At 39.9% G+C, this 16,050-nt stretch overlaps 1 protein-coding gene across 1 annotated transcript in view; it reads right to left on the reverse strand.

Moving 5' to 3' along the window:
* The window catches only part of LOC307265305 (protein unc-13 homolog B-like), a 67,017-nt gene that overhangs the window by 39,541 nt on the left and 11,426 nt on the right, over positions 1-16,050 (reverse strand). The window contains exons 3-8 of the mRNA XM_080046995.1: positions 11,609-11,708; positions 8,598-8,715; positions 8,089-8,212; positions 5,917-5,990; positions 5,698-5,755; positions 4,029-4,242 (exon numbers count right to left, since the gene is read on the reverse strand). Of these exons, the coding sequence (XP_079903121.1) occupies positions 4,029-4,242; positions 5,698-5,755; positions 5,917-5,990; positions 8,089-8,212; positions 8,598-8,715; positions 11,609-11,708 (688 nt within the window). The remainder of the gene's footprint in view (positions 1-4,028; positions 4,243-5,697; positions 5,756-5,916; positions 5,991-8,088; positions 8,213-8,597; positions 8,716-11,608; positions 11,709-16,050) is intronic.

Raw genomic sequence — 16,050 nt, forward strand, 5'->3', positions numbered from 1 at the left:
CTAATTTTAGAAGTCCGGATAGCAGTCCCCCTTGTTTGGGTTGATTGGAGCCTGATATGTCATCAGTTGAGCTCCCTTTAAAGAGCCCTGTCAAAAAACTTTGTGATTCAGGCGGATTGGGAGCTTGATGCTGCATTCCATGAAGGGCTACTGTTGGTTTTTGATTTGTTATAAGTTGTGCATGTGAGCTAGGCACTCTGTTGTATTGAGATGGCTGATTACTGGTAACATTCTGGTTTGAACCCGAGGGAACAGAGGTAGGATTAAATATGCTTGAAAACCATCCTTTATCAGTGTTTTCCTGGGGAACAGCAGGATTCTGTGTAGAAGTGGTAGAGGATGTTGGAGTTGAATCAGGATATGCTTTTAAAGTATTTGAAGGATCTTTGTTTATGGAGGCACTGACATCCTCACTGGAGGCAAACTTTAATAAACCAGAGAGTATGCCTCCCTCTGCTTTGGGAGGTTGAGTGGGGACATTTTCAGAGGAGAGTTTTAGCTTACTCAATGATGGGTCCTCCAACGGTTTCTCCAGCCGAGGTTCATCCGTGGATCTAAAAACAGGATAAACCGCCACAGGTGGAGCTCCCTGAGGTAGAACTGAAACAGCAGGCGTAAATAAAGAACTAAATGAGCTGAAGAAACCAGTGGTTGTTGGTTGTGTTTGGCCGGTCAGTTTCGCTGGCCCCGGAACAGGCATATGTTCCGGTTGGTAAGTCATTGAATTTTGTTTGCTATATATTTTTTCATCTTGTTTTTGTTCCAAATGTTTTTCTCGTGATGAGCTTCCTAATAGTTCAGGTTGACTACCTTTTTCTACTGTCATCAACTGTTTACCTTGATTAACACTTTTCTCATCCCATTGTTCATGGCGTTGAAAATGTGTGGAATCTGGTGCCTGTTTGTTCTCAGCTAAGTTCCCACTATCTCCTGCTGAAAAAAGCTTTAAAGGGTTCAATTTCCCCAAGACTGAGTTTCCCGGAGCACTTTGAGGTTTGGTCCCAACTTCAGGAACATATTCTTTTGTACTTGTAAGATTCTGACTCCTTGAGGGAGCTGTGGTTTCTTGATTATTATATGGTGTCTTGGCATCACGTGGTGGCTGAGAAGGAGAACTGAATGATTTTTCAGGAATACTTTCTACTGGAGATACAACAGCTACAGGAGCTGAGTTATGTGACTTAGGAATAAAGGAAAACATTTTTTTCAGTCCAGATTCTGAAGGTTGTGCAGGTTGTGCAGGGGGTGCTTGTGGAGGGACATGCAGTTTTGGGGCTCCTCCAACTCTGTCCGTGAGAGAACTAAATAATGAGCTCATGGCATCTTTCACTCCTGTAATGCCTTGTTCAGAAGAAGTGTGTGACTGGGTTTCTCCTTTAGGATCCTTTGATAAACTAGTTTGGTCCTCTCCAAAAGAATCAGTTCGATTACTACCCAGAGATGATAGCCTAGATTTGCTAGATTTAGGAAGAGAACCATACTTGCTAATTTCCTCCTCTTTTTCAGCAAGATATTCAGAAACTGTTTCAACTAGACACTGAAGCTCATCCATAGGGTCTACATATTCATCACTAGGTTCCTCTACAGGAGACAGCATTGCCTCTGGAGCCCATCCTCCAATTTTAGTTTTTCCACACTTCTTCTCTCGAAGACCCTGATAATTGTCTGTGTGGCCTTCATAGGAGAAAGAATACCTATCTTTGTAATGTCTTGTTTTCTCTGGGTGAAAGTCTTCCGCTAAAAAGGCATCAATATCCTCCTCTGCTCCTATGGGATATTGTAGATCCTCTATATCAAAATCAAACCGTGCCTTCCTTCTAGCATCTTGCTCTTTTTTGTATGCAACATAATTTTCCAAAGTGTTGTCCAGCTCATTTTTAGCCCACATCCTTGTCTTGTAGAGAAGCCCATTCTTGTACGGCCTGAGACATGATGTCATATTTTCATCCTCTTCCTGCATCTCTGTTACCTGACGCATAAACAGTTCCCCTCTCTTCTCATGGAGTAGTGCAAGGTCAGAGGGTAAAGCCTCTTCTCTCATTTTGTCTGCTTTGGTACTGAGCAGCCCTCCCGGGTCCCTTATCTTTTTCTTTCGCCGCCGATCAATAGTGTCATAGCCCTCAGGATAGGTGGCAGGCATTAAACCACTACGTTGAGTATCTTGACGGAGAGAAGTGTGTGACCGTTCAGGGTAAGGTCTTCCCATTCGAAGGATAACGTTGTCTTCCTCATCATCTAAGAAGTCACTCAGCTGAGGTTTGACCGGCCCTTTGTACTTGTTTTCCCAATCTTCCACACCCATGCCAGAATCTACAGGTATAATTCTGACCCTTCCTTTCTGGTTTAATAATCTTAGGTTAAGGAATGTATTTAACAAGGGAATGGGAAAGGACAAAGGGACAGAAAAGAGGAAGCAAACAAAGAAAAAGAAAAAATGCAAACAGAAGTTAAGCAGTACGATAAATGGAGAAATAAGGATGAGGACAGTTTCATGCAAATGTAAGACACAATTATGGCCTTCAGGTTGGTAATATATGTAATAATATTAAAACATGTTTAATAAATTGCAGTCGAGAAGATTTAATACAAATTCAAGAACAGCCCTCTTGCATCGTCATCAGAAAGCTAGGATTGAAGAAAAGACTGAAAACAAATTGAAATGAATTTAAATACAGAAATGTTGACACATTTAAGCGTGCATGGTGTGTAATGTTTATGTTCATGCAAAACCTGGGTGTGCGCGCTTATGTTTGCAAGTGCCTCTGTGGGATTAGATATTTGTAAATCTCTGCAAGAAGACCTCAACACTTAGCCTGAAAATGTTCATCAGAAATGCATGCTACATCCTATGGCGTACATTGAAAAAAAATGAATCACTATAGAAATGTGTATGTATGCCACTGAACCACTGCCTCAATGTGTGACAGAGGGGTTTTCTCAGTGGCATGGCTAGACCAAGTTTGGAGCCTTTCAAACTATCAGGAACTTTAACCAACAAAACAGACCCTCAAGACAAAAAGAAACATGAACAATAAGCTTCCCTTGGCTGTAATCCCATATTTGTCTGATGTAGAATTATCCGGATCAACTCCCTATCAGTCTACACAGGCATATTTGCAGCAGTCTCACTGGTACACATGTATTCCATGACAATCCACTAGAGCAGAACAGTAGATTCCATGCACTAATACCATTTGTCCAATGGACTGAAATAGGCCTCAACACAGCTGTGTGGTGGTATTATTATTACTGATATTATTATACAAACACATGTGTCCATCTCAACTACATTCTAGACTGCAATCATACTATACAACTAGTCCAATATGTCTCCTGATGTGCAAGTGAGTGGACAACCACAATCATGAATTAAGAAATATGGAAAGAGCTGAATGACTTCTAGCACTTAGTCTGAGGATGTCAAAATCCATTCTGCCTCTAGAGCACATATCCCTACATGTCCACTGAAGCAGCTGAAAGAATCACATACTGTGATACAAGGGAAGCCAGCACAGACTAAACATAAAAGCAAAAAGCTACAGCCATGGTTGATTGGTGGGCAGACTGACTGACTATGAAAGACAAAAGTTAAGAAGTGTGATAAATACATAACTTCTGCCACTATACATCTGAGAGTAGATATCTCCTTTGACTATAGATTTTATAGAGACAGGCAATAAAATAAACTGTATGAGGGAGGGACTGTATGAGTAACTTTGAATATGTAAGGGTGTCAGTAAAGACCAGAAAAAATCCATTAGAAAGTATATTGGTTATAAAATGGCAGAGATGCTGATTCAACTCTGGTAATTTGTGAGATGTGAGTGGGATTACGCTGGAAAAACATGCATATTCTGCTGCATTGCCTTAGATTAACTAATAGATCTAAACTGATTGACCGACTTTGATTTTGGAGAACAACGCTTCCAGAGTGCACAGCCTATGTGTATGTGACTGTGACAGAAAGTGAGAGTTTTATGACTGTGCGTGTGCATGTGTGTATGTATGACTGTGGCTACTGTGTCTACCTGGCTCCTCTCTGGTCCCTATAATCCAGGTCCAAACTGTGGACAGAGTCGGTGCAGGAGTCTGGGTGTTGCTGCTGCCGAGGCCCCATGGGATACTGGTGCATGGAGGAGTTGGGCTGAGCCGTTGTATGGTAACGAGGAGGCAGGCTGTTGCTCGTCTCACTGCGGTAGTCGCTGTCCCGGTCATCTACAGCACTGTCCTGGTCGTCAAGAGCTGCAACGGGCAGTAGGATAAGCGTAATGAATTAATGTTGTGACAACAAGCATGTTTCTAAAACTTTAATTAACATTAAAAGAAGAAGAGGATGCATCCTAGTTAAAGTTTAGTCTTTCTGGACAAAACTGTTCAGAGCTGAGGGAATAAACAAACTGGGATCAGTGGATGCCAGGTTAACGTTGAAAAGGGAAATATGCACATCTAAAATACTATAACCTTTTATAAAAGCAAGCTCTACTGCTTAATTGAAGACATTGAGCTTATCTTAACCTGAGTTATCTTCTAGATACCAGTGTATAGATATACAGAATGTACTGTATAGAGCTTATTCCATTATTTTTCTACAAGAAAGGTGGGACAAAACATCTGACTTTGCCAACCCCAAGGACCTTAAGAAAAACTTATTTCAAGAGCTAGCCATGAGTATAGTGTCTGCTGAAGGGGACAGCTGAGCGAGGGTTTATCTTTTCAAAGCGATAAAGTGAGAGGGTGAAAGATAAAATGATTCAGTTGATATCTCTTAGTGTAAAGTGGCTGGACAACGAATGGTCAAGGTGACATAAATATAGTAAAGCTAAGACTGCCACCTATCTGTTTAGAGGTGGAACTGCAACGTACACAATGTAGGATTTGATAAGGGGCTCCTGCTGTTAAGCGGTCTCTATATTTCAATAATAAGTAATCATATCCAAATATGTTTGATACAATTTTTGAATTCAAACAAAGTCTTTCTGAAAAGTAGTGTTAAGCATAAGTGAGAGAGAAGAAAATAATGTTTTGGATGAGTAGTTCTGACTTTATTCTAGGATGTGTACTGAACCAAAAAATGATGGATAACATGTACAGGAAATGAAGTAGAAAATGCCAAAGGGTATTAAGGAAAGCATTGAGGGAAATCAAGTGTGATAGTGAAACAATTAGAAGGAAACAAATGCATTGAAACCGTATAGATTGCATGTTATTGGGAAGCATTGGGGCATTAGGACATGCACAGGTCACTGAGGATTGGCCAGGGGGAGATAGTCAAGTCTGTTTTACATACTCAGTGGGTCAGCCCATCCGAAATAGTTGCCTGGTGAAAGTGCGAGTGAGAGGTACAGTCAGAGGAGGTAGAGGTTGTAAAAAACAAAAAAAGTGTCTCTGTGTTTTAAAAGTTGGAGGATGAAGGGGACTCCATCACCGATTATCAGAGTGGAAAACAAACTGTAACAACAGTGAGAATGTATAAAAGTAGGTGGCCTCTTAATTCAGTTTGTGAAAACATTGACTGACTGAATTTGAAATGTATAATCTTCATTTTCAACTCTGATTAAAGAGATAAAACTGTTAATACATGAAGCAGCACAAAAGGGTCGAGGAAGAGAGAAGAAATAATATAAAAGCCCGAGAGACAGAAGGGTGGAGAATTGGCTCCATCTAGAGGCCGAGAGCAGTTTGGGATGGCACACTCACAACACTGGGAAGCCGCAAATGGCAGTGGGCCATTGTGAACGTCATCCTGAAGAGGATACTACAGGGGAGAAAGAGAGAGAGAGAGAGAGAGAGAAACAGCAGGCATCAAGTAAGTGTTTAATGTTGTCATATTGCTATTATTAACACAGTAATCACCTAAACATAGCAGTCCATTAGCTCAAGTAGTAGTAAACAGGAACATGTTTAATTGCACTTTACCTCATCATGGATAGTCATGGTATTGATGCGTTCCAGCTTGCCTGTCCAGTACTGTGCCTCATCATCTGGGATGTCTGGTTGCAAAAATGTGCATACGACAAACACAAATACATACGTGTGAACTGGTTAACAACACTGTCAAATTCCAGGATGCCATCATAATACATTTATACCTGTTTAATTTCTCATGAGCCTCTCAGTTAGAGGAAATGAAAAGAGTTGTGAGAATGAAACAAACTGTTAAGGGACCAGAAATGTCAGGAACATTTTTCGTCACAGCAACAGAGATCAAAGATCTACCGATGAGTCATGATAGTAACATACCAAACCTCTCGCAGTACAAGTTACAGTTTCTAAAACAGAATGAAAATACTGCAATAACTCAATGAGGCTAGCAGCCAGAAAAAAATTTCGTAGACGAAAACTTAAAGCACTCTCAACAAAACCAATCACCACTGTCATATCATTTATTCAGTATGGGAAGTTTTGACTGAAAACTGTTTTGTTAGTTCATGCTTTCGAATACATTTATTTCAGTTTCTTATCTATATAGTGTTCATTGTAACTTATTATGTAGACAACACTTTTTTCTGTCACCATTTTAGTTGTGTTGGGACTAACTACTATTGGCTTTTGAGCTAGCCCATTGCATTTAAATTGATATTGTAAATGTCAGTTTTGATTAATAGGCACTATCCAAAATTAATACATTGGTCACAGCTGAGCTGCTATCGCCATTCACACTATACAGGGGCATTTGCACTGCTCTGTAGACAGATGCACATTAAAGGCCACATATACAAAGGCCAGAGCTTCAAAGACACACAGACCCACAGCTTAAATGAATGGCTCTGGTGGCACAGAGGGTCATGCCGGCCTCCTGCAACCTTGAAAGGTATTCTCTTGATAGACAGACACCATTATCTATCTTTGATGTCTTTTGACATCAAAGATAGAGCGGATAAAGGCCATACTGTTGGTTCAACTGTGGTAGAAGACACAGAGAGCTGGCGTTCATGGGACATTTCACCCACCAATCTTGGAAAGCAATTAATTGTCTCTGGGAACAATTAAATGTTATGGAATTCATTACAAGTTGCAACTTAACTGAACCTTTCATGAATAGCATCTTTAAGGACATGGTTTTGGATTTAGGGCTCATTTTATGGCAATGTTTCTAATAGCTGTTTGCAGCTAAAGAGACATATATTTTTCTCAGCAGTCGAAGTGTGCCAGGGACTATTTGTCTAGAAGCTTATATTGGTTTTCCTCTGCACCATATAAGTCAGAAAAATAAAACAATGAACGCAGTCGTAATTTAATATAATTATGTGGGTGATTCCTGAAAACAGTAAGTAAGTGGCTAATGGGCCCACACTCTTTCAGAGCTAAAACACTCTCCTTGTCTTTATGTAAGCAATACAGAGCCTTTGTAATGGTTCCCTAATCCTGTTGGCCATGATGGAAAAACCTGGCAAAGACAAAATGATATTTACTGAACATAAGTTAATAAAGGAAGATCTGCCAGTGGTGAGTCATTGCCTTCAATTTAGGCAGAACAGGAACTCCTCATCCGCCTATGGAACCAGAACTTTGACATAGGACAGGGAGACGTATATCTAAGACAAATATCTAAGAGTGCCCTGTTGTTAGAAATGAGTTGCTCACCATAAGTGTCCTTCTTATCATGCTATGAGATAATGTTACGTATGCTAGTATTAGCATTTTGTTAATTTTTGTATTTTCTATTTCAGTTGAGCTCACAGATCAATGCAAGAAAACATTGCATACAGGGCAATAAGACTTTATAAATGTGTCACACAGTGCTCCAGGCTGGACAGGTTTTTCCCTGTGTAGCCTCAGAAACTGACTGCTGACATTTCAGCAGGAAACATATGTGACCTTTGCGTAGCTCAGCGGATCAAGGCTTGAGTGGACCTACCGTAACCACAATCCCTAATGTACTCCCTGCGTCACAAACGCACACACTGAAGGGACTACGCAGGTACAGTACTTGAGATGGCAGCAATGGGAGAGGATTTTCATAAGCGCCTGAACTCTAAAAATGGTGGTTCACTCATTCGAAATGTGCCTCGTTCTTGAAGTTTATCATGTGAATTAGAGTACAAAGCAGTTGAAAAAACGGGTAAAGCACTGATTCCAATATCTCACCAAAAGGCAGCTCGAAGCGAGTATCCAGCAGGACTTGATGGGGTGTTGGGTTCTTGGTGCCGTATATTTCATCTGCCTTCATCAGGACCTCAGAATCCAGAAAGATCCAGTCGCCTTTGCCTTCCTGCAATTAGTGTTAAGTGTATCAATATTTACATTAAAAGACAATTAGACCTTCTTTTTTTTACTCCTACCTACACATATTCCATTATTTTACTTTACAACAGTAATGTATCTGAGGTTTTCTTAAAGATGGAACTGCAGAACTTGTTTTAAGTGCATTTTGTGTTATTCCTAAGATAACAAAACACTGAAGCCCCACTGTATTTTAATATCTAGCAGGTAAAAGAAAAAAAAAACTACTACTTTCAGGAGGGAAATGCAAACAAACGTTTCTCCTCTCACGGATGTTGGGTCCCTTTTTGTTTGTATTTTGGGATGGAATCTTTCCTACTGTATGCATCTTTCCCTGCACTATGTGAGTTTCGAGTGGGTGTATATATTCGTACCTCCTCTGATTGTTGGATTCCCTTGAGAGGAATCCAGGCTGTCCCCACCATGGTGTCCCAGATGAGGCCTTTGTTCCACACCTCAACAATGAGGCCAAGGTCCAGGCGGTTGATCTCACTGAAGAAAAATAACAATAACCAGGTGTCAAGCCATGTCAAGTTTCGATAATAAAAAAAAAATCACAATAAATGTTGTGGGAAATGTCAGCGCATAAAAGGGCGAAACAATATAAATATGCAGTAGGAGGCTTTGTTATCGTTTTAATAAAGGGGGGTAAAATTTCCAGTATTTATTTTTATTCACACTCAAAGAAGCAGACTCGTCTACACAATTACTGCAAAGCCTTACCAATGGCTGATCACAAAGGCTACTTCATCTTTTGTCATGTATTAGTTGGCATAATCAATTCAAGCCCTGTTTTGTCATTCAACATGCTATTCAAAGGGCTCAAAAACAGCTTGATGACATCAATAAAATGGCATATGAAATTTGAAAGGATCCGCACGACCAGGACATTTGCATATTCTCGTGTGTGTAAGTTTACATCGATTGACAGGGCCAGACAAAAGGAAGATGAGAGAAAAAATTATCAAAGAGAAGAAGCTAATTGAGAGAAGTGCATGTAGAGAGGGTACACAGTACACTCATCATCATGTCCAGGTGCAGAGATGTAGGCTTTCCAAATGATGGGCTCATTCAAAATGGCACAGCATAAATTAAGGTAGAAAGGGAATGAAATGCAACTGTTGCTAATTAAAATTCAGCGACTTCTTTTGTCTTGGATGCCGTTCAGATTCTATAGTTTTTTTTATTTTAATATATTTTTTCATTCACAACTCTTTGTTTATTAAAACACAAACAATACGACTGCAAATCCACTTTTATTCTCTAAGCGAATGGAATCAACTTGCAAATGCCAGGCACTCATCTCAACAAGATGTAGAGAGCCTCTCCCCGATCACTTGTCATTTCCACATTACTTAAGAGACACAGTTAAATGCAGAAATGCATTACGCTTAATAAGAGGCTCTCATTTAAGTGCAAACCAACAACCACTTTCAATGCTAAAGCAACAAGTTGAATGAACAGTAGATACAGGTCAACATGGAACCCTGAAAAAAATGTTCTTTCTTTTTTTTAGTGGTGAGTTTAGTCCATTTCAAATATACTGTACAGTACATTAAATATACTGTGTTATTGGCCACCTTCTATTGCACGACCCACATTCAATCAAAGCAATGTATTTATTTTGGTCCAAGTTACATTAACATTGAAGAAGTAGTTTGACATTTTGGGAAATTCAGGTTTTAGCTGGGAGTGATATGAAAGGATTGATACCACGCTAATCTGTACAGTCTGCATGAAAATGAAGCCAGCAGTTTAAGACTGTGGGAATAGTGGGAAATAGCTATTCTGGCCTAGTCCGAAGGTTATACATATGTCCGACAGGGATGCTAACGCTCACTTATTAACACTTCATATCTTGTTTGTTTTGATCCGTCAGAAAAAAAAGGGTAAAAAAAAATGTGGTGTATAGGTCTGTACGTTGTGGTCATCTGCTGGGCCCACAACATAACTGAATCTTTCAACAAAAATTGTACTGCTAAAGTATGCAAAACATAATGTGTTGCCGGTGGATTCTTATGAACAGGTTTGCCGTTTCCTACTGTTCCCAGTCTTTGTGCTGAGCTAAGCTAACCAGCTGATGGTTTTATCTTCATACTTATCGTAGAGACTCGACATCTTCTCTTTTATCTCTATGTTGAAAAGCAAATGCACGTTTTTCCCAAAATGTTGAATTAATCTTCATTAATAAAATAAAAAAAAAGATCTTGTAGGCAATTCCTAAAAATCTTGCAGAATAAGCGGAAAGTTGCCTGCTGACATTTGGAAATCTGGAGTCTCTTTAATTAGATTCTACTTGCCCCACATCATCACCTCTGCGTGTATTTTTGTTTCAAACAGGTGGCTAGAACATTATGCTGGCAGCGCCGATGAATGATTATATTTCATGTTGAATGAGACCTGGCCGACACATCATTAATGGACAGAAGAAGGATGAAGTTCTGGAAAAACAAACACTGTTGCAATGACGGAGTTCACAAAAGACAAACAATGACACACATGCAACAACGTGCCGGCTCTCTCGTCGCCATAGATACCTTTCACAGGGAAAGTACAAATGAGGAAATGAAAACCAATGAATTACAAGCAGGAAATGAATCGCAGCTGTTAATCAAGGAGTTGCACAGCCTGAAAAAAAGACACCTTTCCTGTAAGTCCAGACATTAGGTTGGGGGAAACAAAAAATAAATTGAAATCGTAATAAATAACAAGAAATAAAGCTAATATAGGGTGTCAGAGCTCCTGGACCATTTATTTTTAAGATTTGTTTGGCACTTTGTGGTGTAAAACAGAGTGACTGTAAACATGACTAAGGAATGGCAGGAATACACTAAATGAATCTGACCCAGCTGTCTGCAAGAACATTAATCATTTTGTTGTGTATTAAAAGGTGGAGTCAGCAATTCTGTATAATGCGTATGGTCAAAATCACTTTTTGTAAAAAAAAATCAGTGAACGTCTCCTCACAATCTGCTACCAGTATATGTGTGCTGACATTTCTTTTTTTTTAATACACAGCGTAGGCTCTGTAAACGGGCATGTTGCTAGCTATTGTGGACCCACTATGTTTACCTACCCTTTGTTTACATACATGTTTACAAAGCCAAGGATGTATATTACCACCATATCTTTTCTCCAGAATTGCCAAATACACCTTTAATATATTTTTAAGATAACCAATTAAGTTGAACATACTGTCTTTTACTTTACAGTCTAGCTAATGTACATCGAAGTGTTTTGTGTACTAGGAGGTCAGTGTACCATTTGCTTGGTCTACTATGATGAACTTCATGCCTATTATAGAAGGCGAAATAAGGTTATTGAAATTAAATCAGTTCCATTATTCTGAAGCATGACCCCACTCTGTCTGTGTTTAATAACTTACAACATGAAATCCTGTTCCCAGCAGGGCTGATCCCCCCGCACAGTGATAGTGGTGCTTTTGACATTCTGCACCTTCAGCGTCACGTAGGTGTTGAACTTGTCTGAAACAAAGAAAAAGAGAGAATACTGTTTTAATTACAGTAAGGGGGTAACTTGTAGCAACACACCGTCAGCAAATAGAAGGGACATAATTATGTTTGACTTTTACATAAATGTAAAAAGGTAGAGAAAAAAATCATATCATATTTTCACTCTGCTTTAAGGTTCATCACAGGAGATGCTTATGACACACACCATTGTCTTTTATATGAAAAGGTTGGGTGGTCCTCCCTTAAAGAGAGACGTGACGCACATTGGCAAATTTTTATTTACAAAGTCTTGACCGGGAAGCTTCCTCGTTATTTAACAGAAATGCTGCAAATTTCAGATGGGCTTTATCAGACCCGCTCCACTGACATGCTTATGCTTTATGTCCCACAAGCCCGGTCTGAGCTGGGAAAGACAGCTTTTAGCTTCAGTGCCCCTGACTCCTGGAACAACTTACAGCAACAAATTAAACTAAATAACTTCATATCCTTTAACCAATTTAAACAAACTATCTTAAATCTGCCAAACTCTACCTGTAACTGTTTTAATTAGGCTATATTGTACTTTCACCCATTTCATTTTAATTGCTGTCACTCTTCACCACTGTGTAAATGTTTCAATTGTTTTTCTCTTCACCTGTTGTTGTGTATTTGTTTGATGTATTTGCATTGAATATTGTTTATGTATTGTTGTTTTTCCTTTGAATTTGTTTGATCTCGACGTCATTGTAAATGAGGGTCACCCCTCAATTGGTCTCTCGAGGATAAATAAAAGTTAAATAAATAAATTAAAATAAATTAAATATCTTTAAAATGTTTTTTATTTAAAAACACACTTTGGGGTGTGTTATAATGAAACTCTTAAAACCAATGGGCAGCATATGCTAAAGCAGTTGTTAAACTGATTTGAACCAGGCCAGCTCTACTGTGGCTCCGTGCGGGTGAGAAAGACATGAGGAGATCTAGTGAGAGTGAAAGCAGATAAGTCCATCCCCCACCACTATGTGAAGCCAGGTCAGGCCATGGCAGCAAACTGACCCTGTTAATCTCCAAAAGAAAGTTAACCCAATGCAGCAGATACAACTACAGGATCCCACTGCCTGTTACAGAAGGTATTTCCCCAACTGTGAGTTACAGCGATATTTGAATCTACTCTCAATTTGTCGCCCTCCAAACATTCAGCATGTAACAGGGCAGGCATGTCTGCTGTGCTGATGATGTAATGAAGTGGAAGAGAGCTCTGCTGACCTATTACTATTGTGGAAAAGGTCTCCGTCAGCCCTGATACCATCAAGACGAAAATTGAAATTCAGATAGGTCAAAGTGTGATCTACAATCAAAGAGTAACAGACAGCGTGGGCCAGTGCTCACAATGATAAATCGGCAGAACTCGTTTGAAACTGGCAGTTGAGACATGGAGTCAAGTGACTAAATGTCTGTCTTTCAGTCTGTGTGGACACATTTTACACCCGGTCAACTCAGTCAGCCTCATCTCAGCCAGTTGTAGTGTTGGGCAGCAGAGCAACAATCAAACCATCTGCACCAGCTGTCAGTGCTGGGCGGGGCCAGGATTAGGCCACCACTTTTCATTTCCCGCAGTAGGGCGAAGGGGAGCGCCAACACATGCCTACTGATGATGTGCTCCCTTACGCTCTGGTAGTTTACCACCAGCCCTGAACCACCGCTGGTCCTTTGATACATTAACGGGATATTCAATTGTGAAAATGTAGATGAAAAAAGCAGATTAGGATGTCTGTTCTTGGCTGATCCACTGATTGATTTACTTGATAAATCAAGATACTTCTTCACATTACAGTTGTACCTTCAACATTGCTCAGTATCTTTCCAGAGGTAGTAAAGGGACAGCTACCTTGGAAAAGCCTACACAGCATTTATATCAATTAAGGTAGACTAAATATTGGAAAGCCCTCCCATAATCACACAATATAGTTTAACAACTTGAGTGCCTCTAAAAATCAATATAACGCTCAGTCAATGTCTCACTAAAACATTTTACCAAACATTTCAGCCTTCATTAATGGAGTATTTATGGATTTTAAATGAACCTGAATTCATTTTTGCAAGTTGTAATTAACAAAATGCAAATGAAAAGCATGAAACTAGATCATGTATTTGCTTGAAAAATTATTGATAAACAATTAACTGATTTAAAAAAATAAATAATTGAGAACAAACATTAAAGTTATAAACACAAGATGGTTCATCATCATATCTAGCGATCAGAAGATATGTGAAAAACACAAGTTAGATGCATTTACCCAATAAAATGGTTGTGTTGATCGCGTACACTTTTTAGAAACAGTGATGTCATACCCAATGGCAGACCCTGAGTGTTGGAACACACACACACACACACACACACACACACACACACACACACACACACACACACACACACACACACACACACACACACACACACACACACACACACACACACACACACACACACACACACACACACACACACACACACACACACACACACACACACACACACACACACACACACACAGAAACAAACACACACAAACACACACACACAAACACACACTTTCGCCCTATGGGAAATAAATGCGATGTATCAGCTGCTTCGTTGTGGACTGATCCACTGACCACACTAAACAAAGATTGTTTTCCTTGTTACCCCAGCAACATATTGAAACATTTACTCTGCACATAGCCTTTCACACAGCAGCAAGATAAGTAAACACAACTCCTGACACAATGAGACAATGCTCAGTTGACACAGGTGGATTATCATAACATTCCACTGACACACGACACGACATAAATAAAGATTAACTCAGGCCCACAGACAAAACGAGTTGTGTTGTGAGTGCCCAGTGACCCCGCTGGCGTTACACTGTCTGAAAGCACCGTCCATCCTAAAAGTACTTTGAGTGAAAGGGCACAGTCCTAATTCGTGTCTGGAGAGGAGAGTAGCAACAAAACACAGGCATTATTACTAAATAGCCTGGGGGGATGCTCAAGCCTTTCCCTAATTAGATAGGCCATGCCTTGTGCCACATTTGGGCTAGCTCCCATGAATAGAAGAGATGAGATAAGGGAAGAGGATGTATGGATTAGAGCCACTACTTAGTAGCTGTGGGCCCTTTACAGCAGGTGCTGTCCACTGATAGAATATGCACTGTGGATAAGGAATCAGCAGTAGACACAAGGTATACAGATGCACACATGTAAAGGATCCATCCTTATTGTTACTGTGCTGTGTGTGTGAAAATAAATACTATTGGCCAATATCAGATTCAAGATGCAAGTAATCGGCTTCAAAAATCCAGTACCTATTCTGTACATGCAGCCTATATAACTGCTATAGAACTCTAGAGAATCCTCGTTGCCAAAATCACCTTTTGTCAAAATCAGTGAATATCTCCTAACAATCCCATGTGTATACGTTGAAAAAAGAAAAGCTGGTGTTAATACACAGCCTAGGCTCTGTAAACCTGACAAAAATAGATTTGTACAAAAAGCGTACTCCAGAATGGCTGACTCTACCATTAAGGCAGACAAGCTTTGTTAGTCGCCCTTTAGTAATTGACGCCCAAATCCGTAATCGATTGAGTAATGTTTTGTTTGTTTGTTTTTTTGCATTACATTAAGCATCACAAATAACCCAGTAGTGCATCCTCATTCACATTTGCGTTTTCCTTCAGTTCGTCAAAGCTTTGATTAATCGCGGATTATTTACACTGAAGCTTCGAATCCCAAAAATAGAAGTCAGGATAGCCCTAACACTGATATAGCCACATGAATGTAAAAGTGACTTATGATAACGTCCCTGCCAATATCCTGGTTTGGTTCCAACATACAGACACACAATCAAACAAGATACAACCACATACATCCAGCCTCTCCCTGACCTAAATCTGACGTGGGCACTGCAAATAGTAACCAACCATTGACTAATAAAGTAACTTAACTTAACTTAACTGTTTGGATCTTCCTTATTGCACGAGAACTGGTTCCAACATGTTGACATGCATGGCAACTGAACTCACACGCACTCACATCTGTGTGCACATACTATCATTCTGTCTATTCATTACACGTGAACAGTGAACACTGTGCAAACATACACACACACAGGGAAAGTAAACCAGACAGTGATGTAAAGAGAAGGGACCAGCTGAGGTGGATTGTGGGATGGTGAGGGCGTCTTTTTCCTGTCCATGATTTGAAACAGGCCAGACTGTTCCTGCCAGTGAACCACCCACTCCACAGTCAAGTGTCTTCATCCATTATTGATTGATGATGAGTTATTTTCAATAAATTAGTCCGGAAAACGCAGGCAGTTGGAAGGCTGACATTTCAA

The sequence above is a fragment of the Ammodytes marinus genome, assembly GCF_949987685.1.
Source record: "Ammodytes marinus genome assembly, chromosome: 18".
NCBI lineage: Eukaryota > Metazoa > Chordata > Actinopteri > Uranoscopiformes > Ammodytidae > Ammodytes > Ammodytes marinus.